Source organism: Electrona antarctica, assembly GCF_951216825.1.
Source record: "Electrona antarctica genome assembly, chromosome: 10".
NCBI lineage: Eukaryota > Metazoa > Chordata > Actinopteri > Myctophiformes > Myctophidae > Electrona > Electrona antarctica.
The window spans coordinates 25156306-25183921 of record NC_136791.1 but is presented as its reverse complement, the minus strand read 5'-3'; the positions used below and the strand labels follow the sequence as shown (position 1 = coordinate 25183921).

The window sequence follows — 27616 nt, the reverse complement described above, 5'->3', positions numbered from 1 at the left end:
AGAGAGAGACACAGAGAGAGAGAGAGAGAGAGAGAGAGAGAGACACAGACTGAGGAATGACTCGCTAAAGGCTGCATGTATTTCAGTGATCCATCGTGTGACCTGAAGTACTGAGGTGTAGGCCATGGACTTTTAACCCATTTAGACGTGAGGATGATTCTACAAATGCCTTCTAAATCCTGATAGTTTTCTGAGAAACCCATGTTTCTATGTCAGTGGTTTTCAAGGTTTTTCATGTCAAGCACCCCAAAAATGATATGAATTTGGCCACCCATCTGAAAATATGTTGTTCCAGGAAGCAAAGATTTGAGTTAAGAACATTTGCTCTGAAAGAATATATATTCAAAGATTTGCACCACATTGTCACGATTTTAAAAAAATAGCAGATCAACAAGCTCGAGTGCCACGCTACAAGCTTGTAGATCTGCTATTTTTCAATAGCAAAAGTGTAACGTAACGCTTAAAACGCCAAAAGGGGTTCCCGGCATAGTGGTCCCCCATTTTCTGAAGCAGTCCACCGATATGAGCGTTTGCAGCTCTGCAGTACACACATTGGCATAAAACTGTAGGTGACAACAATATAGTATATGGCCGATCGCCATTATAATATAATGGCGATCGGCTACTTTATATTGTTGTCACCTACAATTTTGCATATTATGCAAGTAAAGTGAAAAACATTGACATATATTGGGTAAATAGGCCTACCATACAGTGTTGATTTTGACAGCACATTTTTTATTTAGTCTTTTGAATAAAACTTGTCATATTTTAGTCATCTGAAATATTTTAGTTTTAGTCTAGTTTTAGATGTCTAAACGTCATAAGATTTTAGTTGACTTCATGCAATTGATTTTGAAAAAAAGTGTATTTTGGCAGGCCTTGATAGCGTTGTTGTAATGCCTGATTTTACATTTGGTTGCGGCTGAAAATAGCCGATCTACAAGCTCACTCATTCTGCTATTTTCACAGCGCAACACCCGAGCTCAACTAAACATAAAATTACTATGACTTGTTTTTAAGTTCTACTGGATCACTTCTCTACTAGTCCCTCCCTGACATTTTAGTCTAGTTTCTAATTGTCAACAACATTGTCAATATATTTAGTCTCAGTTTTAGCTCACAGCTTAGGTTTTTTTTTGTTTTAGTCAGTGAAAAAAGGTAGTCGATGAACATTTTTCTTCATAGTTTTAGCCGACGAAACACCAACACTACCACTGGTGCCATAGCACCCCACCAGCTAAAATAAAATTGCAACTGTACATCCCTGGAGAAAAGGTGATTATTCTCCTGTGTTACTGTCTGCACCTCTGGGGAGACCAGTCCTGCGGCCCCGCTGTTACTGTCTGCACCTCTGGGGAGACCAGTCCTGTGTTACTGTCTGCACCTCTGGGGAGACCAGTCCTGTGTTACTGTCTGCACCTCTGGGGAGACCAGTCCTGTGTTACTGTCTGCACCTCTGGGGAGACCAGTCCTGTGTTACTGTCTGCACCTCTGGGGAGACCAGTCCAGTGTGTTACTGTCTGCACCTCTGGGGAGACCAGTCCTGTGTTACTGTCTGCACCGCTGGGGAGACCAGTCCTGTGTTACTGTCTGCACCTCTGGGGAGACCAGTCCAGTGTGTTACTGTCTGCACCTCTGGGGAGACCATAGTCCAGTGTGTTACTGTCTGCACCTCTGGGGAGACCAGTCCTGTGTTACTGTCTGCACCTCTGGGGAGACCAGTCCAGCGGCCACGCTGAGCGCTGACATGTCGAGGGGCTCTGTATGAGCCCGAAAAAGGGAAACACTTCTTTGTTCCTTTTAAACTTAGACTTTACCACACACCCTCTCTTAAGAGGCTTCCACACTCCCCACGTTTAAATACCCTTCCAGCTGCCCACAGAGTTTAACTTAAGCTCTATGAAGTGTTGAGGCTGGATGGCGGCTGCTGTCTGCTATCATCACAAGCAGCTTCTGTACAGTAAGTAGCCTGGTGCTTTTAATCACCACGGAAATGTGTTTCAATGGCATACACGATTCCGATAAGAGTTGCTGTCGTAAGGTTGTTCTTTCTCTCTCTCTCGCTCCGTTTCTGTGCCGCTCCGTGCGCTCCGGAGCAGATAGGACTGGACAGGAAGATTTAGAAGCAATTCTTCTTGTGCTTCATCTCACAAGAGCTGACTGTGGCTGCGCTTGCCTATTAGAGAGGACAGTAATACCAAACGTGCGTGTGCGTGCGTGCACAAGCGCGGACATTTTCTGCGCCTCACAAGATAAATGGTTGTTTTTCAGGTTAGGGTTAGAATGAGTTGTTTAGAGTCAGTTTCACGGGTTGGGTTTGGAGTTATTATGATATGCTTGATTTATACTTACCTATGCAACTACATAGGTAAGCTAGCATTACAAATGGCAAAAGAAAAATGATAAAAATTGTATTTATAAAACTGCTATCATACTGTATGTTATTATAGACATACCAACGTGTGTGGGTGTGTATACTTAGCCTGGCTAATAAGCCAGACTCAAATCACAAATCCGCCGGCAGGCAATTATTTTTTTGCCAACGGCTGATTCGGTCTGGCTTATTAGCCAGGCTAGTGTATACTGTCTGTATGTACACGTCTGTCTGTCTGTCTGTCTGTCTGTGTGTGTGTGTGTGTGTGTGTGTGTGTGTGTGTGTTTGTGTGGATATCTCTGACATCTGTGTGTGCGTGTCTGTGTTGCTTCCTTTGGAGAACAATCAATCTTTCTACATTCTCTAATTGTGTAGACTTGTAAATTAAGTAATGGAGATGTTTAACAATAATTTAACTCCTGAGAGCGCAAAATTAAAAAAATCTATTTTTACGTCGTTTTACACTCGAGTCTCGAGAGTTAAAGATCTAACTAGAAAAAAGTGCCCCTCGGGGCACAGGTCTCCACCAGGATAATAGCAATTTACAATTTAGGCATTTAGCAGACACTCTTAATCCCGAGCGATTTACAGTAAGCGTTTAAGTTCTGCAGAAATTGGCACCATGGTGGTGCAACAACAGGCAGATGTGGAAAATGCAGGGCAAAGGTTTTGTCTTGGCCTCTAGGGAGTGAGCATGCAAAGTTGTACACATATCGGTGAAAGTATAGGTAAGAACATGAATTTTCCTGTTATAGCGCCACCATGAGTCCACTTTTTTCAAGTGGCATTTCTTCCTCTGCCTAGTGGTAATGTGTGTGCATAATGTCACGGAAAACGCACACTGACTGTGTTCATGATTTTAGGTATTTTGTTCAAAACAGACACATCTGCAGAACTTTGGAAGGCAATCTGAGCCAATGGGGATGGAATATGGGGACGCGGAGTGGTCTGTGTTGATCACATGACTATAGAGATGGTGTATACCGAGTTGCGTGGTGTATGGAGAAAATGTGTTTTGCAAAAGTCAGCCTCATGGTGGTGCTATAACAGGCTGTTAAAGAAATTGGGGCAGAGGTTCATCGTTGGCATCCAGGGAGTGTGTGTGCAAAGTTTGGCATCAGCCAAGAAGATTAGCTGTACACAGACGGACGGACGGACGGACGGACGGACGCACGCACGCACGCACACACACGCACGCACGCACGCACGCACACACGGACGGACGGAGTGCAAAACATACTCTCTCCCCATGCCTTCGGCCTGGTGGAGACAATAAGGGTCCATTTGGTAACCAACTCTCAAACACCTTTAGCTGGGGACCACCTGGAACCCCCTCAATCCACTGGTGGTCCCCGGACCACTGCTTTAACCCATTTAGGCCTGACGTCAAAATAAGAAAAACGTTCGTTCTGAAGAATATATATTGAAAGATCTGTGGCGCGTTTTTACGATTTTTCGAAAATAGCAGACCTACAAGCTTGTAGATCTGCTATTTTTCAATAGCTAAAGAATAACATAATGCTTAGTTAAAACACCAAAAGGGGTTCTCCGTCGAGAATGGGTTAAAACCATTGGTCTACTCTATACGTCCGTCGGTGTGCGTGCGTGGGATGTATGTGTGTGTGTGTGTGTGTGTGTGTGTGTGTCTCACCATCCCAGGCCGTGGCTCAGGGATCTTGCCTGTGTATTCCTGCCATTTGGAGCCAGAGTTGTGGCTCTCCATGTAGGGACCCTGAAAGACCTGCTCCACCTCAGGCAGAGAGAACCGACACACTGCAGACGCTTTCACATTCTTCCTGAAAACACACGCACACACGGTGAGAAAGAGCAGATCACAAGCCTGGTAACACAACAGTACACCTCCAGTTTCCATAGAGACGGTGGTGGTGATGTGCACACATGGTTACACGCACACGCGTGGACACACACACACACACACACACACACACACACACACACACACACACACACACACACACACACACACACACACACACACACACACACACACACACACACACACACACACACACACACACACACACACACACACACACACACACACACACACACACACACACACACACACACACACACACACACACACGGGTGGGTTTAAAGGAAGGACAGGGATGGAAGTGGAGGCAACACAGGAGGAGACAGGAAAGGAAAGCAAGAAGGGAACACAGGAGGTGAGAGGAAAGGAAGCAAATGACGAGAGATGGGAGGTAAGGAGCGAAGGATGCTACAAAATTAGTCACAGCTCACATATCTATGATGTGTGTGTGGGTGTGTGTGTGTGTGTGTGTGTGTGTGTGTGTGTGTGTGCGTGCGTGCGTGCGTGCGTGCGTGCGTGCGTGCGTGCGTGCGTGCGTGCGTGCGTGCGTGTGTGGTTCAGGCCGAGCACTGCAGAATGCAAACAGAGAAGAAGCTATGAGCCTTGAGGAAGTCACACACACATGACCATGTACTTTTAGGCTACAGAAAAAAACATGAAAGCCTAAAGTTGCTTAACAAGCGGACTGGGTAACACTGATCAACATTCAGGCCATGAACCCTATTGAGAAACTCAAAAGCCCTTTAGACTCAAACACGCTTCCAACGGAATCTATATTGTCAATTTATATTCACTCTCCGCCATTCCCCGAAATGTTTTTTTTTGGGGGGGGGGTGTAAAACGTTCCTCTCAATCTCGTCCTGTCTTTCATCTCCTCTAGTCTTTTTTTAATAATGTGGATTCCATCGATCTCTCTTGGCTGATTTAAATTCACACCCTCAAATAACCTTCAGAGGGGACACAGAGACCCCAGACAACTGTGCTGGAAACAGTAGTAATTTGTGTGTATATATATATATATATATATATATATATATATATACTGTATTACTACTTGTACTGTATGTATGATTGAACATAAAAGTTGAGTTGGGCGTGTTAAGGAAAATTGTGTATTCACTACGATACAATGACAGTCTTTGGACTGAAACTTAATTTAGTTTTAGTCATATTTTAGTCATCTGGAATGTCTTAGCCTTAGTCTAGTTTTAGTCCACCAAGTGCCATGCGATTTTAGTCGACTAAATCTACAGTTGATTTAGTCGACTAATATGTATTTTGGCGGGCCTTTATGCCATTGTAATGAGATTTTACACTTGCTGAAAATAGCAGATCTACAAGCACACAACGCGTCACGCAAACCAAGTGTAAAATGTCTTATACTGGATCTCTTGTCCACTAGTCCCATTTTAGTCTAGTTTTTATTTGTTGACAAAAGTGTCAATATATTTAGTCTTAGTTTTAGTCACCAGAGCATATAGTTTTCATTTAGTTTCCATTTAGTTTTCCTCAGTGAAAAAAGGTAGTCGACGAACATTTTTCGTCTTAGTTTTAGTCGAGGAAAACAACGCTGCATGCTCACCACTCCAGGCCGAAGACGCCGTAGAAGAGTGTGTCGGCGGGCGTGCGTCCGTGCAGGACGAAGGCGCTGCGCAGCATGTTGAAGTGGAAGTCGTACTCGGGCAGAGAACATAGCAGCCTGGCCTTCAGGAACGATGTCCACCTCTTCTGGAGGGTCAGGCGACCTCCTCTGTCCCCCTGGAGAGGAGAGGAGAGGAGAGGAGAGGAGAGGAGAGGAGAGGAGAGAGATTGGGAATCAAAGACATGATGTCACATTCATTGTATAAGTGCCTTTAGAACACACGCACGCATGCATGCACACGGGCGCGTGCGTGCGTGCATGCACTTTTAGGTCGGATTTTCAAATACCGGTATACATCACTCCATGCCGTAATGTCTAAATGCCCAATCCTAGCCATAACCCCAACCTACATTTTTTTCTCTTATGAGGACCAGGAAAATTGACCAGGAAAATTGTCCTCATAAAATCTATTGTACCTTGGCCCTCACAAGTATAGCAATACACACACACACACACACACACACACACGCACACGCACACGCAGACTCTGCCTCTGTGCTAAATGTCAGTGGATTGTCATGCAGTCACAAAGCACGCAGCAGGCCAACACGGCGGTGGGGTGATGGCTGTAGGACACAATGATCAGGTCATTAAACAGAGAAGGCAGCATGCAGGGAGGACTGGCTCATTCCTCACAGGAAAGGTTTTTATTACAGTAAGTACAAAGTGGAAATGTAAATCACTGGCTCTCAACCTGCGGGTTGGGGGAGGGGTAGGGGGGTTGGGCACGAGGCAGTCGCAAAGGAGTCCCCCAAATAAAACACTAGGATTTTTTTAATTAACCCATTAAGACCTGAGGCCGATTCTATAACGGCCATCTAAATCAGTAGTTTTCATGTCAAGGGTCTCTCTCTCTCTCCCTCTCTCTCTCTCTCTCTCTCTCACCCTGCAGACCCGTGCCACCCATGCCACCCTACTCAGAGTGTAGCTGGGTGTCTCTCTCTCTCTCACCCTGCAGATGCGTGCCACCCATGCCACCCTCTCTCTCTCTCTCTCTCTCTCTCACCCTGCAGATGCGTGCCACCCATGCCACCCTCTCTCTCTCTCTCTCTCTCTCTCACCCTGCAGACCCGTGCCACCCATGCCACCCTCTCTCTCTCTCTCTCTCTCTCTCACCCTGCAGATGCGTGCCACCCGTGCCACCCGTGTCAGGGTGGCACCGGGCGTCTGCTCTTGGCTCCTCTCGGTGAAGAACCAGTAGATCTTGTCGTCGTCTCCGGAGCCGCTGGCCTCGCTGCCCCGCAGCAGCGCCGAGCCCACGAAGTCTGCCTCTGGACACAGAAAAAAAGAACACACACACACACTTGTGTGAAGTGAGAGGCGCCTCACTCCTTTAAACAAACATCGTTCTCTAAACAAACATTAAAAATGTCCATAGATTTGGTTGCCATTTGACTAATGAAATTAATAATGAAATAATGAAATGTCCGAAAGCCAGACGTTGGAGGGGCTGGTGCTATAGGGATGTCCCGATCACATTTTTGAGTATCTGCCGATACCGATTTATCCCGATCCGATATTTATATTTTTATAGAACACTCATGCCATATCACAATAGTACAATATCCAAAATCACAGACAATATCCGGTCTAATATCATGATATATTGATACTAGGGATGTCCAGATCACGTTTTTGTGCTCCCGATCCGATTTCGATCATTTTAAAATGACGTGATTGGCCCCGAATCATATATATCTCTTCTGTCGGGCAGAAACCAGCCAACTCCAAAATGTTCATTTTTCAGGAAATTAAAAATATTACATTTTCAGGACAATGAAGAAAACCTTAGGCCTATATCTGTAATAGTATTTGTAGTAGATAACAGTAGCACAATTTGAAATGTTGCACTCTATGGCCAGAAAATAAATGCAGGCTGTGTGTTTGACTAGGGTTTTACTGTATTGCTGGATTACTTCAATGACCATAATGCTTTGCCGCACTCTCCCCACCTTGTGGAGAGGGGGAGGGCTGTCTTACGGAGAGTCGGAGACAACATGTAGTCCAGGAAGGAAGTGAGACAAGTGTCTGTGACATCACACAGAACATTGAAATACTAAAATATTAGTAAAAACACATATTACCCACATAGAAACCCAGGAAAGTCTTCTTGTCTGCCAATCATCATTAAAATAAGATCTGGTTGCAAAAGCGGTGAAGTGGCCCTATACGTTACAGTACTTGAGTAAATGTACTTGGTTAATTGACAGCGCTGCTCACCGGTCAGCCAGCGCGTGGGCGCGTCCTCCGTCTTCAGCGCGGGAGGCGGCGAGTTGCGGCGGATGTCCGGGAAGCTCCGGAACTCGTACTGAGAGGCCGTGTACATCTGCTGGTCTGAGAGGAAAAACAGTACAGTACATCTGCTGGTCTGAGAGGAAAAACAGTACATCTGCTGGTCTGAGAGGAAAAACAGTACATCTGCTGGGTCTGAGAGGAAAAACAGTACATCTGCTGGGTCTGAGAGGAAAAACAGTACATCTGCTGGTCTGAGAGGAAAAACAGTACATCTGCTGGTCTGAGAGGAAAAACAGTACATCTGCTGGGTCTGAGAGGAAAAACAGTACATCTGCTGGGTCTGAGAGGAAAAACAGTACATCTGCTGGGTCTGAGAGGAAAAACAGTACATCTGCTGGTCTGAGAGGAAAAACAGTACATCTGCTGGTCTGAGAGGAAAAACAGTACATCTGCTGGTCTGAGAGGACAACAATACATCTGCTGGGTCTGAGAGGAAAAACAGTACATCTGCTGGTCTGAGAGGACAACAATACATCTGCTGGGTCTGAGAGGAAAAACAGTACATCTGCTGGTCTGAGAGGACAACAATACATCTGCTGGGTCTGAGAGGAAAAACAGTACATCTGCTGGTCTGAGAGGACAACAATACATCTGCTGGGTCTGAGAGGAAAAACAGTACATCTGCTGGTCTGAGAGGACAACAATACATCTGCTGGGTCTGAGAGGACAATAATACATTTGTTCACCCAGTATTATCTAATGTAATCCTGGGCACTACACTTCCTCTGTCAACCTGGGGGGGCAGTGGACGGACGTCATGCTTCCTTCTATGCATGAGGAGTCCAAGCTGCTTCTGTTCACCTGACAGGGGGGAGTTTCCCCGGCCGGACGTAGCGGGTGGAAGGAACACGTTATTCCGACCAGTTCCTTTCCCCTCCATCAGGCGCCCCGGCTGGCCAGGGGGAGGTAGTTTTAGAGACCAGGATTACTGCATGTTTTTTGTGAGGGTACCTACCCTAGGGGACACGGGGAGAACATGCAAGCTCCACACAGAAAGGCCCTTTCACCAACCCCGCCTCGGTATGGGCACTGATGACGTGGAGGAGGGAACAAGCCCCCAGCGTAAAAAAAACATTACAAAAAAAAACATTCCCAAAAAAGCATTTTTTTCCCATTAATTCAAAGATTTTTCCCAGTAATTTCAGGAAGAAATGGATAAAACAAAAAATCTAAGATATTCCGTAAATTAGAAAACAAATGTTTATGATGAGAAGTAGTGACAATAGCCGATCTACAAGCTCACAACGTGGTGCGAAGCGTCACGTTGTTTGTGTCCCGAGGAGAGTAGGAGACATACAAATTTCTCTTTTGGGTCATGGGCTAAAAAGTTTGGGAACCACTACATTTTAGAGCATACCACTATGGGAATTTCTGAAAAATTTTTATGTTGCTATATCAGTGGTTCTCAAACGTTTTCATGTCAAGTACGCCCAACATATACTGTATGTTGGGCGTACTTACCACTTAGACACTATAGGCCTACTTAGAGCTGTGTTTTACAAAGTATAGGCCTAGTGTCTAAGTGCTTAAAGCTTTCTTTTTAGTACAAGGATCAACTTTAGTCCGAGTTCCGACTGCAGCTTTAGCACCACACCACACCACACCACACCAAAATATCTACCGTTTCCATTCAAATAAAGTACCCCCTCGCAGTACACCACATAACTGTAATTATAATACAATATAAAGTATTATGATGTATTACAACTATGGTAATACATTGAGCAGCGTGTAGGTTTACTGCAACCAGAAAAACATTAACATGGGATGTTATTAAAAGCCAAAGAGAAAAGGTGAGTTTTAAGTTGTGGTGTGTCTTACCAACGATGAGGCCGGTGTAGCCAGTTGCCGGGCTGTATGGACATTTGTCTCGACCTTCTTCGGTCCGAGGGGACATCACAAACCGCTCCTCGTCCTACAAAACAGCGGGACAGGTAAGGGAAGCGGCAACGTAAAGGAGGGGGACACACACACACAAGCGACACATTTAATCCTGGAATTTGATCAGGGATCTCCATATATGGGCCAAAGCAGGCACACAGACAGACATGTGTACCGCGTGTCTGTGTCATTAGTTCACGTATCTCGAGCACTGTCCGACTGACTTCGGATCGGCGGATCTTCCCAAATATTTCTAAAAGAAATCACACCCGTGTGAAGTGAGGGGCACTCTTATCATCATACATCATCTCATTCCGACCAATCAGAATTTGCGTCCTCATCTTCGTCATCAATGTTTGTGTCACACAATGTTTGTGTTCACACGAACACTAAAAATTGTCCATTTATTGTCCATTCAATGACATTTAATGTTTGTGTTAGGATATACGTTTCTGTACATAGGAGGGGCTATGTCATGGTGTGTCCCCGGTATGCAGTCACGTGACTCATGTCTTTTCCTTTCATTTTGTTCCTAGCATGGCTCCCGAGTAGGCCGGCACTAGTCTAGTTTGTGAAACGGAATACATTTACTGACAACACATTTTTTGAGTGGTGTAAACCACTCCTACAACTGGCTTTTGTGTGCATATAAAAATGACCATGGTTGCTATGTTCAAAATAATTTCTGACGTAATTAAATCACACCCGGGTGAACTGGATGACCGTAGCAACCGTGGTCATTTTCTCTGCACAAAAAAAGCCAGTTGTGAAATCACATCCAGGTGTGATTTCATTACGTCAGATCAGAGCTGTTCACCCGGGTGTGATTTCATTACGTCAGACATTACGTCAGACCACAGCTGATCATGCTATATAAAACCTTACACCACTCAGTTCACACGGGTGTGATTTTTTTAAATGAGTCTGCCACCCATTGTTTGGAAAACAGACTTATTGAACTGGGATGAGTCGTATGCAGTAAGTTAGGGTGTATATTTGCACGGACTGAGGGTGTACAGTATATTTGCACAGACTGAGGGTGTATATTTGCACGGACTGAGGGTGTATATTTGCACGGACTGAGGGTGTATATTTCCACACATGTACAGAAATGTAGATAATATACAAGAGGTTTGTTGTCACTGTATGGAACATACATATTGTTTAGTGCATCCACTTAAAACACATTGAGACCCGAGACCAGACAGTTTTCTGAAAAACCTATGTTTCTATATCAGTGGTGCTCAAACTATTTTGTGTCAAGGACCCTCAAAATTATCTGCATTTGGCCGCCCCACCCCCATCTTAATAGTTGTTCCTAAATACAGTACAGTACAGTACAGTACAGTACAGTACAGTACAGTACAGTACAGTACAGTACAGTACAGTACAGTACAGTACAGTACAGTACAGTACAGTGTCTTACTATGTATGCGCAGAGCGGTCGGAAGGCGTGTGTTCCACACATGTAGAGGTGCGTGGAGTTGTATCTCTGGAGGAAGCGGATGTGGTTGAAACACTCGGTCTGAGCCAGAGAGAGAGAGAGAGAGAGAGAGGGAGAGAGAGAGAGAGAGAGAGAGAGAGAGAGAGAGACACAAGTTACAAGAAGTAAAAGTCCCAGAATTAAAAATGTACTTGAGTAAAAGTACAAAAGTAGTAGTACTTATTAGGCAGAGGGCTTAAGTGGTTAATGCATGTTTTGTATTAATAATCAAAAATCTACAAAATAACTAGTAACTAAGGTTTTCAAATAATTGTAGTGGAGCAAAAGTACAATATTTGCCTCTGAGATGTAGTGGCGTAGAAGTAACAGTACTGGAAATTGGAAATACTCAAGTAAAGTATAAATACCTCAAAATTGTACTTAAGTACAGTACTTAAGTACAATTGCCACTGCCAATGACTGCTATACCAGGAGCATCGAATTGCAGGCACACGCACGCGCAAGCACACACCGTGTCAATACCATGAGAAACACAATTCATTGTGTTTACCTTGTTGTCTTTCCCTTTACTAAGACACAGCTGCTTCTGCTCCGCGGAGGCATCCCACTCAATCTAATGAACACACACACACACACACACACACACACACACACACACACACACACACACACACACACACACACACACACACACACACACACACACACACACACACACACACACACACACACACACACACACACACACACACACACACACACACACACACACACACACACACACACACACACAATAGGAGAGAGAGAACACAAGTGATTGGATTATTTCATATTGTCGCTGAAACCTAGAGGAAGGGGGGGGGGTATGTCGTTATTATTTAGTCACAAGCTCTTGTGACTACTCTTCACGGATTTAAACTAACTACAAACTGTTTGAAAACACAAAGCTAAGCAGAGACATATCCTCTTGACAGGTCTGATGCGTGTAAACCATGTCAATTATTAGTCTGTGGCTTTGATTGATTGATTGAAAACTGTATTTCACAGTATGTAGAATGGGTACATTTCAAAACGAAAGCACAAGTCAATACAAAAACTGTTACTTGAGGATAGAATCAGAAAAAGCACAAAGACTTTACGTTAAGGGTCCTCCATTTTCAATTCATCAGAACAAAAGACGTGCAAATATACACTTCTATGAAAAAACAAGAAATCATCATTTGTAGAAAGTAAAAATCACACCCGTGTGAACTGAGCGGTGCAACTCTGTGTGTCCGAAACGGTCGAGAAATGACAGAGTTACCGTGTGGGGGTCCCCGGGGGGTCCCTCTACTGTACTGTACTGTACTGTCACTGTACTGTACCCAAAATTACGTAATGGCTGCTAAAAACTCAGCTTCCCGTCATGCACCTGTGCACAGTGTGAACAGCGCCACTTAGCGGTCAGCTGTTGGTACGATAGAGTATATAAAAGGATAGAGACTGATCTGGCGCGAAGCTCCGCCCCCCCCCCCCCCCCCCACACTATTCATGTCAGTGGAAGTTGCTCAGTGGCGTTTTGAAGCACCCGGAAGGACCGTCTACTTCCGCCTTTTTCCGATTTGGGCACCAAAATTTGGTGCCCAAAATGCGGAGCCCAGCTGCACGGGGTTTCCTCGTCATACTTCCACGGGTCCGCCTGCAGTCCCTCCTCTTACCGCTAGGGCCCAGTGCTTCAACGTTGGAAAGCCTCACTGGTCCCTTGGTTGGTACTCTAGTCTAAACAGACATACCGGTACATACTTGCACACACGCACGCATACAAAGAGACACAGACTTTTTTTTTAAGGGACTGGTAGCTGATGTAGGCTGAATGGCTACATGAATTTCCACAGATATAGAGAAGGCCATTAAAAAAACATTGGTATATCATTGACACTGACCCTGTTCTTAAATTTTTTTTATCTCCCTCGTGTGGTACACAAGAGGCCCCCAAATTTACGGAATATGCTTGTAAGGGCAGATTCACCTCCCCCAGCACCCACACACTTTTTAAGTGCGATAGCACCTGGCAATTTCACACGCAAAGCTAAGTCATTCAACCACCCACACACGGGGAAGAAGTATGACATCAAAGGTATCATTACATGTTCTACAGCCAATGTGATCTATATGCTAAAGTGTCCATGTGGTCTTGCCTATATCGGTAAAACATCAAGACCTTTAAAAACACGCATATCCGAACACCGGAGCACCATCCGCAACAACGCTATCACTAGTCCTGTAGCTGTACATTTCTGTAAAGCGGGTCATAATGTCTCCACACTCAGATATACTGGGATTGAATTGATCCAACCCCCACGTAGAGGGGGCGACATCAATAACATCCTGTTAAAACGTGAGCTCTTTTGGATACACACATTGCAGACTCTTGCTCCAAAAGGTCTAAATGAAGATTATGATATCAGACCATTTCTATATTTGGCATCCTGTGTTTGGGGGTTTATATATTTATATTCATATTTATATTTTTATTTATATATGTATATATGCATTTGAGTCTCTGTGCTTTACATGCCCATGGATGAACATGGACTTGTTCTCAGTTCCATGGACATCCACGGTCATGTGATCGACACTTTATCTTCTCCTCGATGGGGTCTTTTCCTGGTTGTTTTCTGGTCCATAGTTGTAACTGACTCTCCTGTTTTAAATAAGGTATTTTGTTGTCCCTATTTTTACTTACATTTAGAGTAGACAAGAGGCGCCTCTTTAGGTAGCAGTATGATGGCCTGATCAGCCTGAGTTCTCTGTGTATGAATACAATGTCTGTAAATATTTAGGACAAATAGGAATGTATTGTATTTTGTATATGGGTGTTTATTATTATATCTTATACAATGGATATACTTGAGACTTTGTACATATCACTTGTGTCAATGTCACCTGATCGGTGACAGTGATTGGGACTGATGGTTGATGGGCCACAGGTGTGGTACATCACACTATATATACATGTATTGTCTACTCATTCCTTGAAGGTCTGAGGAAGGGCTTCGGCCTGAAACGTACCTGATTAAAAGTAAAGAAACTTGGGAGCCTGAATTGGTGTACGGATTTTTTCATTTCTTATATGACTTCATATTTTGATCCAGCACCCAGCCTAAAGGTATAGATGTGATCCAGCACCCAGCCTAAAGGTATAGATGTGATCCAGCACCCAGCCTAAAGGTATAGATGTGATCCAGCACCCAGCCTAAAGGTATAGATGTGATCCAGCACCCAGCCTAAAGGTATAGATGTGATCCAGCACCCAGCCTAAAGGTATAGATGTGACCCAGCACCCAGCCTAAAGGTATAGATGTGATCCAGCACCCAGCCTAAACGTATAGATGTGATCCAGCACCCAGCCTAAAGGTATAGATGTGATCCAGCACCCAGCCTAAAGGTATAGATGTGATCCAGCACCCAGCCTAAAGGTATAGATGTGATCCAGCACCCAGCCTAAAGGTATAGATGTGATCCAGCACCCAGCCTAAAGGTATAGATGTGATCCAGCACCCAGCCTAAAGGTATAGATGTGATCCAGCACCCAGCCTATAGGTATAGATGTGATCCAGCACCCAGCCTATAGGTATAGATGTGATCCAGCACCCAGCCTATAGGTATAGATGTGATCCAGCACCCAGCCTATAGGTATAGATGTGATCCAGCACCCAGCCTAAAGGTATAGATGTGATCCAGCACCCAGCCTAAAGGTATAGATGTGATCCAGCACCCAGCCTAAAGGTATAGATGTGATCCAGCACCCAGCCTAAAGGTATAGATGTGATCCAGCACCCAGCCTATAGGTATAGATGTGATCCAGCACCCAGCCTAAAGGTATAGATGTGATCCAGCCTAAAGGTATAGATGTGATCCAGCACCCAGCCTAAAGGTATAGATGTGATCCGGCACCCAGCCTAAAGGTATAGATGTGATCCAGCACCCAGCCTAAAGGTATAGATGTGATCCGGCACCCAGCCTAAAGGTATAGATGTGATCCAGCACCCAGCCTAAAGGTATAGATGTGATCCAGCACCCAGCCTAAACGTATAGATGTGATCCGGCACCCAGCCTATAGGTATAGCTGTGATCCAGCACCCAGCCTATAGGTATAGATGTGATCCAGCACCCAGCCTATAGGTATAGATGTGATCCAGCACCCAGCCTAAAGGTATAGATGTGTGTGTCCTTTTTGACTGTTTGTTCAGCATCCTCCACTGAATGGCTGATGAACACATGTTTTAGTTTTGTCGCAAACTATCTCTGTGTTTTGGTCTGCAAGTGTTTGATGCTTCGGGGGAGGGTTACGGGGAGACAATTTACCATGTGGTGGACAAATTACAAAGACCTTTTCACTTAAGTAAATGTATCAATACGGCAATACAGAAATACTGTATTACAATAAAAATTCTGGGTAAAATTTTGAGTAAAACTACAAAAGTACTAGCATCAAAATGTACTCAACCCATTCTGGGCGGGAACCCCTTTTGGTGTTTTAAGCGTTACGTTAAACTTTAGCTATTGAAAAATAGCAGATCTACAAGCTCATAGCGCGCCACCGAGTGGCGCGCTATGAACTTGTAGGTCTGCTATTTTTTTTAAATCGTTAAAATGTGCCTCAAATCTTTCAGAAAATTGTCATGATTTAGAAAAAAAAAAATTTTTGCGGCCTGAATGGGTCAAAATAATTTGATGCGACGCATTGTGGATTGTAGATCGGCAATTTTCAAATGGCCGAAATGTATAAGTATACAGTACAGAGTATAGGGCTTAAGTGGTTAATGCATGTTTTGTATTAATAATAGAAATCTTCAAAGTAACTAGTGACAAATAATAAATGTAGTGGAGCAAAAGTACAATATTGTTCCATATGTTCCAGTGCTGTACTTATGCAAGACTCAAGAGCCTGAAAGTGTCGGTGCAACCCACTTGCAATTTCCCAGAAATGCGCTTTTCTAGTTATATACTTATTCTTATCATGTGTTAACTTGTGACGCCCATGGGCATACCACCAGAACATCATCTGACCTGCCTACCCAAAGGCAACACTAACTTAAAAGAATCCCTGTCCCTCTCAAAATGCATGTCACCATAGTTTAAAAGAATCCCTGTCCTCAAAATGCATGTCACCATAGTTTAAAAGAATCCATGTCCCTCTCAAAATGCATATCACCATAGTTTAAAAGAATCCCTGTCCCTCTCAAGAGGCATTGTCAATATACCGTAGTTTAAAAGAATCCCTATCCCTCTCAAAATGCATGTCAATATTCATCGGAGGTGCCTGTGTGAGCGGACGCCACTCTGAGCGTTAAAATGACAAGGTAATGGCAAAACAGAAAGAAACAAAAGTCTGGAAACTGAGAAATACTACAGAGACAAACGAAGATAAAGAAGTGAAAATGTCAAAGAAAACTGGAGTGGAGAAAGTGTTATTGGAGGAGATCCAGAAATCTCTAAACTTCATGTCAGGCGAGATCAGCACGGTATAGCTAAGCAGCAAACCGTGCTGCTGGACCTGATGGTTAAAGAGATGGATGAAAAGATCGTGGGCTTGGAGCGGAGCATTGATGACCTGGAGCAATACTCAAGAATGGAAGATGTGATAATCGGCGGTTTGGCTGTCAAGCCCCATTGCCCCCGCCGGCTGTCCACCTCTGAACAGCTCTCAGCGGGTCAATGGAGACCCAATTGGTCTCCAGTTCCAACTCTGATGTTGCGGATTTACCCCCTTTACCCCCCTGGGGTTTAAGAGGTTAATAGTTTAGACAGTTTTTGGTTTAGACTAGTCATTGGTTAGACCAGTCATTAGTCCTACAACTACAAACTATCTCAAACCCTCACCCCCCACGGGGCAGCACACCTAAACCTAACCTTAACCCATGTCTAACCAATGACTAGTCTAAACTAAGTATGCACCCCTCCTATGCTAAGGCCTTGGCCGATGACAGGAGAGACACAGAGGAGCCCTCGCCAGAGGAGAGGATCCCTGTCCGTGCCCTGTCCCTCTCAAGAGGCAATGGCCTCACAACGTGTCACTGTAGAGGCTAGTTGAACTATTCAAAAATGCTTTTTAAAATAGTAAAAAAGGCAAAGAAGTTTAGGGATAAGGGGTTTAGCGGTGACGAAAATGGAGCCCATGGTGTTGCACATGCTCAGATGCCCTCTAGGCCACACACAGAAGCCTGTGAACATAGACATTTCGTGCATAGATGTGCCACGCAATGTTAGGCCTCATTTTTTTTTAAGAGTAAAGAGAGCCTACTGTCAGCTGTCCAGCAGTCCAAATATTATTAAATAAAATTTCAGAATGGTAGACCTGAGGTCTACCATACTAGGCCTCAGGCCTACCATTGCGTGGCACATCCATGCACGGAATGTGTATGTTCACAGGCTTCTGTGTGCGGCCTAGAGGGCATCTGAGCATGTGCAGCACTACAAGTCTTACACCATATGCGTTTGGGAAACCCAGCCATTGTCAATATAGTTTAAAAGAATCCCTGTCCCTCTCAGACTAAAACTCCACTTGATGAACAACTCCTCTGACCCATGCCCCCAGCCCACCTTTTTTCTCTGTAAATAAATCATTCTACTGAACATGTTTTACTACAGTTATAAAGGAAAGAAAACAAGAAATTACGTGTCATGATTTATAATATTACATCATCATATTCCGGCCAATCACTTTTGGTCTCCTCACTTTTCTGTCCTCCATTTTTATCCTCACAGTATATGTCCTCAGTCAACCAAATCATCATCGCTATGGGGTACACACGCACACACAAAGCTGGGCATAGGAGGGGCTAGTGCCCCTCAAAAATACCTCAAAACTGTACTTAATATAGGCCTACTTAGAGAACATACCGGTGGTTACTTTCCACACACTGAATGTTGCCACTGCCAGTGTATATAAATGGGCGTAAGATAATTGTACTCACGCACCACTGCATGCATTGTTAAAAATGCTACTGTAATTGCACTGTGACTGGCTTACAAATATGTGTGTACAGTCGCACACGTACGCACACACGTAAACAAAAGCCACTCACCGTCAAGGCGGAGCTGTGAGAGATGTCGGAGGCGTTGAGGCTGAACGCAGCCCCTCGGGCCCCGACATGGAGACGGGCGCCGTCAGCCGACAGCAGCAGGGGGCCGTAGTTCACTGCCAAGGACTGGAAGCGCCTACAGCCCAGCAGACCTACAGGAGAGGAGAGGAGAGGAGAGGAGAGGAGAGGAGAGACCATGGTTATCTGATTGACAGCATGGTGTACCTTCACTGGAGCAGCCATGGGCTAAAGGTGGCAGGAAAGCCCGGCGGGCTGATTTCATAGTATATTTTTCTGCAGATTAAGAATCACACTTGTGTGAAGTAAGGGGCGCCCACTGTATTTATTATCGACCACTCGACATCTTATACGGCGTCATTTAGTGTTCTCAACAAACATTAAGGTCTATAGACTTGGCTGGCTCTATAAAGTGCTCTCTAAGGTGCTCTAAACGAACATCGTGAAATCCTCAAAGTCCATAGACTTGGCTGGCAAACGATGTACGGCATAAGGGCTCTGAATAAACATTACAACTCCCATCCATAGACTTGGCTGCCATGATGAAATCTTCAAAAGCCACGCATTGGAGGTGCTATAGCGCCTGAATTTTTTATTTCATTTTAGTCATAGTCTTTTGAATAAAATTCCTCATCCTTGAAAATGTAGGATTAGTCACCAGAATCAAGATCCTGGTGGTGTAGAACCTGAATTGGTAAAATAACAGCAGGTGGTGGCCATTTTAGAACATGGCTGCCATGGTTACCACGGGACAAATCTGCGATGGCCCTATATAGCCAAAAATCTCCCTTATGCCATGCGCTAACTGTGTGCCAAATTTCACGCTTTTATAGTAAAGTGCACGATTTTCGCGCGTGGACGCTGGGCTATTTATGCGGTACAGAGACAGTCCTGGTCCCAGATAGTTGTCAGTGGCCTACTATCAAAATGCCACCGCTGGTCATGTGTCATGAGGATTAAAGCGTGACATTTGGCACCATCCATCTTGACATTCTCTTCAACCGATTGAAAGCCTTGGATTAGATAAAGCCACAATCTTACCTCCACCATCTCCAATCTTATATCTGTAGTGGTATGGGGGCTTTTTTGTCTTTGCATCTAGGCTATCCACTTCCATCCATCCATCCATCCATCCATCTTTAACCGCTTATCCGTAGTCTGGTCGCGGGGGCAACAGCTCCACCAGAGAGCTCCAAACGTCCCTCTCCAGAGCAACATTAGTAACTTCCTCCTGGGGGATCCCGAGGCGTTCCAAGGCCAGTGAGTCGATGTGATTCCTCCAACTGCGCCTTGGTCTATTTTATGTCTAGTTTATGCAGAATTGTTTTGCATATGTTTATGCTGATCAGATTTGAACATCTGTACTACTAACTATATGTATCTTCCTTCTAAGACAGGCTTTCCCAAACTGTGGTGCGCGCACCACTTGTGGTGCGTGAACGTTCTCCAAGGGGTGCGCGAAATGCAAAGGGTAATGGCGGACGGTGTTTAACACAAATAGCAAAATCAGTAAAACACCGTTTTACGGAGATGTATAGAGCCGCAGCCGCTCCGTGTGTCAGACTCTGTGTATCAGTGTGCAGTCAGTGACATTCAAGCCCTCCCCCCTCCCCTTGAATCACACACATCGGCACAGATTCTTTCAACTCAAGACAAGAGAAGAAGACCACTCACTTTCTCCAACTTTGCTGTTGTCATCTTTAGTTAACCAAACAAAAAATCCAGTAATCCACACGTGTCAGAGAGGAGGATGTAACATTAGTAGGCTATGTTAACCAGGAACCCTGCGCAGTGCAAGGCTGCAAGCTAAGTAATTAATTAAGTGTGTGTGTGTGTGTGTGTGTGTGTGTGTGTGTGTGTGTGTGTGTGTGTGTGTGTGTGTGTGTGTGTGTGTGTGTGTGACTATGAGTAGCTCTCTCCCTGAAATGAAACTGAAAGGATGCGCAGTTATTGGCTATGTGTAATAATAATGCACAATATATTTTAAATTACTGGTCTTAAATGGACCCATTATAGCGATTATAAGTTTGTATATATATATATATATATATATTGTATAATTTTCGGCCAAATTGAACATTGGGGGGTGCGTCAAAAAAGTTTGGGATGTTCTAAAACATAAAAAGTCCATCCTGGCCACTTTCCTCCAATTAGACTCAATCCTGCTTAACTAACCCAACATTTGAGAAAAACAATTATTTTTTGTATCATATTCAAGGTCGACAGACTGGACATTGCTGTCCAAAACTGTTAATTAAAGGTTAACTTTTCAGGATTCAAATTCAAAAATAGCAAAAATAAATCGACGATCTTGTAGATCGGCTGTTTTTGCTTCTATTGCGGGACACTGTAGTTTGACAAAGTAGTGCATACATTTACGAGAAAAAAAGCAAGCATAAAATGTTAAAATAGAGGCTTCTGCCTGACAGCAACCATAGGCAGTATCAGGACGAAACATGAAGAACAGAACAGCTTATAGTTGGATGTTTTGTTGGATGCGGTTGGAAGTGGTTGTGTTCAGTAAGGTGTCCATGGATCTGTGTTGGATGTTCGTTTGGATGACTGTTTATGTGTCCAGGCTATATTGGGATGCAGCTGTTTGACAGGCTGAGATAATGACGACTTCTACTCTCACACGCGCACACACACACACCTTTACTAGGATTATACAAGCTCTGAGCACATGACAAACCAAGACTCCACTTAGCTTATATAAACATGCCGCCACTGTCAGTACAAACCATTACAAATATTTAATAGTACACACACACACACACACACACACACACACACACACACACACACACACACACACACACACACACACACACACACACACACACACACACACACACACACACACACACACACACACACACACACACACACACACACACACACACACACACACACACACACAAGAATGTTATCCATTTAACTTTCAACCATGCATCGCTATTTTCCGCCATTATAGGTGTAACAGATAGAAAACGTCTACAATGACTTTCACCACACATGAACTTGCAGATGTGCTACACAGTATTTGTTGTACGGCTTTGTCAAAGCATATACTGCAGGGCGTTATTGGATTCCTACCCAAAATACAACCACCCCATCCCACTGGCATCATTCCACCTGGATGAGCCCGTTCCGTTCCTTCCCACAACAAACCCCTCCCGTCTGCCCTTTCCATGAGATCAGGTATCCACTAGGTTATCCTGTCCCCTCCCTCTCGGTTAGCCGACACACAACCATAGCGGTTGAGTGTACTGTAGCTTTTCCTCCCCGACTTTGCACCAGGGTGAGTGGTGGGAGATGCTGTGAAGGAGTGGGAAACAGTTGCGTGCATTAGCACAACATGAGGATAAAGGAAACATTTAGTCCAAATGTCTAGTTTGCTAATTCACAACTACTACTACTACTACTAGTACATGTATTACCTTGTGTTGTCGTTGCCTACTGTAAATCGCTCTGGATTAAGAGCATCTGCTAAATGCCTGAATTGTAAATTGTACTACTACTACTACTACTACTAGGAATTAATTGAGACCAAATTTTCGCACCAGCTCGCTGGCCTTGTGGTTGGAGTGTCCGCCCTGAGACTGGGAGGTCGGGGTTCGATCCCCGGACGGGTCATACCAAAACGGCCCCAATGCTTGGCACTCAGCATCAAGGTTTGGATTAGGGGTAAGTCCCTGCGACAGACTAGCGTCATGTCAAGGCAGGGGGTGTACTTGTACATCAAGCTGACGGTGCCTCACGCTACAGAAACAGGAGATAGGCTCCTCCGCTCCTGCGCCTCATGGCTCGGCAAGGCTTACTTACTTACTTACATTTTCATGACAAATTTTGGTCATGAACGCCACAACTCAAATATCTAAAAACACACATAAAAAACATTAAAAAAACTCCGAAACTAAGATCTGGTTGGAAAAGGGGTGAAGTAGCCCTTCAAGGCACTCGCCCCCCACCCCTCCCTCGTGTAATTTCGGGGAGGAAAAGCGCCTTAGCGGTGCGCGGGGTGAGCGCACGCCCATCCCGGCACCAGGAGCTCTGCATTGTTGAGTCAGGACAATGGGTTTGTGTCTGAAGAACAAAAGGCTTCCGGGGTGAAGACAATGGCCCCCTGCGCTTCCTGTCGGTGACCCGGGGCCTGTGATCCACGCACGCACGCACGCACGCACGCACGGAAGGCACGCACACACGCACGGTGAAGTGAAGTGAGGGGATGTGCAGTGGTGGAAGTACAGTATACATTTTTTTATGTTTTGTACGTGTGTGTATCCCTGAGTACATCTGTAGACTGTGTGTGTGAGTGCGAGTGTGTGTGTGTGTGTGCGTGTGTGTGTGTGGGGGGGGGGGGGCAGGGGGGTGTAACTTTGGACAGAGGGGAACAGCAGGTGAGGACAGGATTATGCGATTAAATAACACTCCTGCTGATCAACGCCTCAGTGCTTCTAGAAAAAAAGAACATTCCATTAACCACTTCACCACTGCTTTCCAAACAGTGGGTCGGGAACCATCGGCCGGCCGCGGACACATTGCTATGGGTCCCATTATTTATTTTTGTTTCCCACATTTTGTTTGTTTTTAATTATTATTATTTAAAAAAGCATTATTATTATTATTATTACAAAAGCAACGATTTTCATTCATTCAAAACCAATTGATACAAATGATCGACCCAAGACGAATTTCACTCACTTATTTAGGCTACACATGTGACGTCACACAACGAAGAGGATTTAGTTTCTAGAAACGCGCACGCACGCGCAAGAGAGATGGAGGCGAAGGAGACGCAGAAAGCCTGAGGTTATTATTGACTTAGTCAAACACACAGCTCTCCTGACGGTTTAAATAAGGAGGCATTATGGACAGGTCAATGGAATGAGGAGGAGGATGTGTGTGTGTGTGTGTGTGTGTGTGTGTGTGTGTGTGTGTGTGTGTGTGTGTGTGTGTGTGTGTGTGTGTGTGCGCATGGGGGACTGACTGACTGACAGGCCCCCCAGGGATGGACCAGAGTCACCAGACCAACAGGGTGGACACAGAGAGAGAGAGAGAGAGAGCGAGAGCGAGAGAGCGAGAAAGCGAGAGAGCAAGAGAGCGCGAGAGCGCGAGAGCGAGTTATTATTAATTATTAATAGTATTAATATTATTAAGAATACTATTATTCATAATATTAATATTATAATATTAGATTCTGGGGACAGTGTCAGTTATTTCTATAATCATTTTGCACTTCCTGGTGACCCTAACCTTAAAGACAAAACAGCAGTACTTCTGCCACCGCTGGGTGTGACTAGTGTCACTGCCTGTAGCACCCCAGGGCAGAACACACCGTTCAGACACACACACTCTGGAGGAGAGTGCTTGGATGCTCTCCAACTGTCGCACACTGTGCGTGTGCGTGCGTGCGTGCGTGCGTGTGTACGTGTGTCTGTGTGTTTGTTCAGCTCCACAGATGTCAGGTGTGTTTGCTCTGCGGAGGACTCTGACAAATCGTTGCGGTCGGGCAGAAACCTGGCATTATTTCTACTTGTTTATGTTTTTTTTTTGCTTTTGATTTTGTAAATGAATACCCAGCTATAATCCTCTCTCCATCACACCACAGTGTCACACAACAGCAGTAGCCCAAAAAACAGCCAATCTACAAGCTCTCTCAAAAGCATTGTGGAGCGTTGTGAGCTTGTACATGTTACTGTAGATCTGCTATTTAAATGAGTTTTAAGTCAAAGAGAAAGTGATTAAGTACGAAGCCCCAGAGTGACCGTTGAGAGAGAGAGACAAAATCATTATTATTAACTTGAGAGCTCAACTTAGCGTGTTTGTGGGTTTTATAAATTACAGTTTTTTTGGACAACGGACATACAAGGTTTCCAGATGACAGCTGCGCCAACCACATGAGCTAAAATCAACAGCCTCTTCCAGTCATGCACGCACGCACGCACGCACGCACGCACGCACGCACGCACGCACGCTAGTGTGATTGTAGATCGTCTATTTTCACATTTTAAGTACAATATGTTAAGTAAATGTACTTGGTTACTTATCATCAGAAAGCCTGGGTTCCAACAACAGAAGGCTGATGTGAGATGAACTGGAGTAGAAGAAAACTAGAAAAAGTGCCCTTCCGGGCACAGGTCTCCACCAGGAGGATAGGACTGTGTGTGTGATGTTTGGCAAAATGTTTAGGAGGATGTTTTTTTTGAGGTAATGCAGAGCCAGATCACTCATAGCATCTCTGAGGATAGAATTCTGGATGAGCAGGACATGTGCAGCATTTTGTACAAAACGGGCCACTCCTGAAAACTTTGGAAGGCAATCTTAGCCAATCAGTGTACAATCTGAGAAATCCAACAGACTCGTCTTGATCACATGACTACAGAGATCATGTGTACCGATTGCCATTTCTTCATACGCCTTTGATGGCAATTGGATGATTTGAGGCATTTTGTTCCAAAAATGTGTTTTGCAAAAATCAACCTGTTGGTGGCGCTATAACAGGCCAATGTGAAAAGGGTGGGATATATTCCTCAGCCTAGTAAGAAAATGTGTGAAAGATTTCACATAAATTGCATGCTGCGTTCATGATTTGAGGCTATTGTTCAAAACGGGGCAATGTTGCAAACTGTGAAAGCCAATTATAGCCAATTAGGATGGAATATGAAATATCAGACAGATCCGACTTGAGCACATGACCATAGAGATACTGTGTAACGATTTGTGAGATTTTTGGACAGAATCTGGAGGAGTAATATCCAAAAATGTGTTTTACAAAAGTCGGCCTCCTGGTGGCGCTATAAAAGGCAAATGCAGAAAATGCAGGTCAAAGGTTTGTCCTTGGCCTCTAGGGAGTGTGCATGCAACGTTTCACGCAGATCGGTGCAGTTTTAGGTAAGAAATGTGAAAAGCTGCCTCATGGTGGCGCTATAACAGGCCGTTCTGGAAAATGTGGGGCAGAGGTTCATCGTTGGCATCCAGGGAGTGTGTGTGCAAAGTTTGGCATCGACCGGGTTAACGGTGCCGGAGATTAGCTGTACACAGACGGACGGAAGGAAGGACGGACGGACGGACGGACACACACACACACACACACACACACACACACGGACGGAGTGCAAAACATACTCTCTCCCCATGCCTTCGGCCTGGTGGAGACAACAAAGAGAGACATATATCTTATCTCTGTGACACAGAGATATCAAAGACATTTCCTAATGAGGTTTTTGTTTAGGTTTCCTCTGAGATTCGTGATTAAAAGGAAGCTATTGTGGCTCTTAAAATCTTTATAGGTTGTCCTCAGACGAGCCCCATACAGTACATCGTTGCTTCCAGTCTATCCCGGTTCTCCAGACAGTACATCTGGCCAGTCCGTTGCTTTGTGCTCCTGCGTCTTCCTTGAGTACACGTAGGTTAGTGTGGGGTCGTCCTTGTGACCGATGATGCCTGTGTGTTGGTTGGTTCCCACAGCACTAATTTGCTGGCTGGCAGCTCTTGGTGTCTATCATTTGGCAGTGTCCTGCTATAGTCTCATTCTCCTGGCTGCTATTTCCGGGCTCACCCTTGGCATTCCATCATACAGACCCTTGTTGGTAACATGTGTACTCTTGCTGGCGTTAAGTACCATCATCCTGGTGTAGCACCCCGTCTAGAGGGACTTCTGCAGGGTTGGCTTCAGGCCGGGTCCAGCATTCACTGGCGTACAGGAGGACAGACTCTACCGCGTTGCATAGAAGAAGCCATGATGTTTGATTTGACGGGGGGAGGTTGGAGTTCCATTATATACAACACTGGCCATGCCATTTCACTCAACACGTTCAACCATATCAATTTACAGCAGGCACAAACTGTCGCACACAAAAGAAAACGTCAAAACATTTCAAAAGTAGTGAACATGACACCTTGTGAGCCTGACTGTACGATGGGCTATTCGTCACAGAACTGCTGTCGCTGTCGGTGCAGATATACCTTGTAATATTTAAACTTATATGTTCTTACCATAAATTAATGCCCTGGCCCCTGCTTTGGTCAGTCACATTACAGCGTCACACTGTCGCACACAAGCATCAGAAAATAGCAGATCTACAAGCTCACAATGCGTAAAAAATAAACTACATTGGATCCAGCGGGTAGTTTATTTTTTCCCCACCCCATTTTCCGAGAATTAACAGTTTTGGACGTACTGTTAGTAGGATGAACTGCCTCTCGCTCTCCTCTGCCTGTCTGAATGTTTAATCTCTTTAGCTGCTCAAAACGCAGTGCAGAAATCTACAAGCTTAAAGACCCCTTAACACGCACACACAAACACACACACATGCACACACGCACGCATGCACACACGCACACTTATAATTGGGACCTTGGGAATGGGAGCAGAGTCAAGAGCAGAACCATCACACACACACACAACGGCTGGTCCAAAGAAACCTCTGTGTGTGCGTGTATGTACCGTGTGTGTGTACTACAGTATATGTGTATGTGTATGTGTGTGCATGTGCGCACATGGACACATATACAGTAGCAGTGGTTCTCAAACGTGTTATCATGTCAAGGATGCCCAAATGAAAATACGTATATTTGGACGCAGGCCTATATCGGAAAATATGATGTCCTTGAGACAGATGAAATATTGAGAATCACTGATACAGAAACATAGGTATTTCAGAAAACTGTCAGGATTTTGAAGACATTTTTTTAATTTCGACGTCAGGCCTAAATGGGTTAAAGTGATTTGGACCGCCTCGTGAGGGTTGACGGATGACGGACGGACCCTGCCTTGATCGCCACAGCGATGTATACTGTAGCACCTTTGTCAAATGGTGCCCAAATAGCAGATCTACAAGCATGTGATCCGAGCACGCAGATCTGCCATTTTGGCTGAATGTTCACGGTTGTAGATTTAGTCGAATAAAATCTTATGATATTTAGTGGGCTAAAACTAGACCAACACTACAATATTTCAGTTGACTAGTACGTGACTAAAACTACATGAAAATGTATTCAAAATGACTATGACTAAAACTAAAGAAAAATGTGCTGTCAAAATCAACAGTGG

The 27616-nt window shown here is 44.7% G+C and overlaps 1 protein-coding gene across 1 annotated transcript in view; it reads right to left on the bottom strand.

Moving 5' to 3' along the window:
- LOC306930541 (semaphorin-4G-like) overlaps positions 1–27616 on the bottom strand; it is a 65806-nt gene that overhangs the window by 21532 nt on the left and 16658 nt on the right. Inside the window, exons 3-10 of the mRNA XM_079511562.1 lie at positions 18547–18695; positions 12027–12089; positions 11459–11557; positions 9973–10066; positions 8077–8190; positions 6973–7127; positions 5797–5972; positions 4029–4173 (exon numbers count right to left, since the gene is read on the bottom strand). Of these exons, the coding sequence (XP_079367688.1) occupies positions 4029–4173; positions 5797–5972; positions 6973–7127; positions 8077–8190; positions 9973–10066; positions 11459–11557; positions 12027–12089; positions 18547–18695 (995 nt within the window). The remainder of the gene's footprint in view (positions 1–4028; positions 4174–5796; positions 5973–6972; positions 7128–8076; positions 8191–9972; positions 10067–11458; positions 11558–12026; positions 12090–18546; positions 18696–27616) is intronic.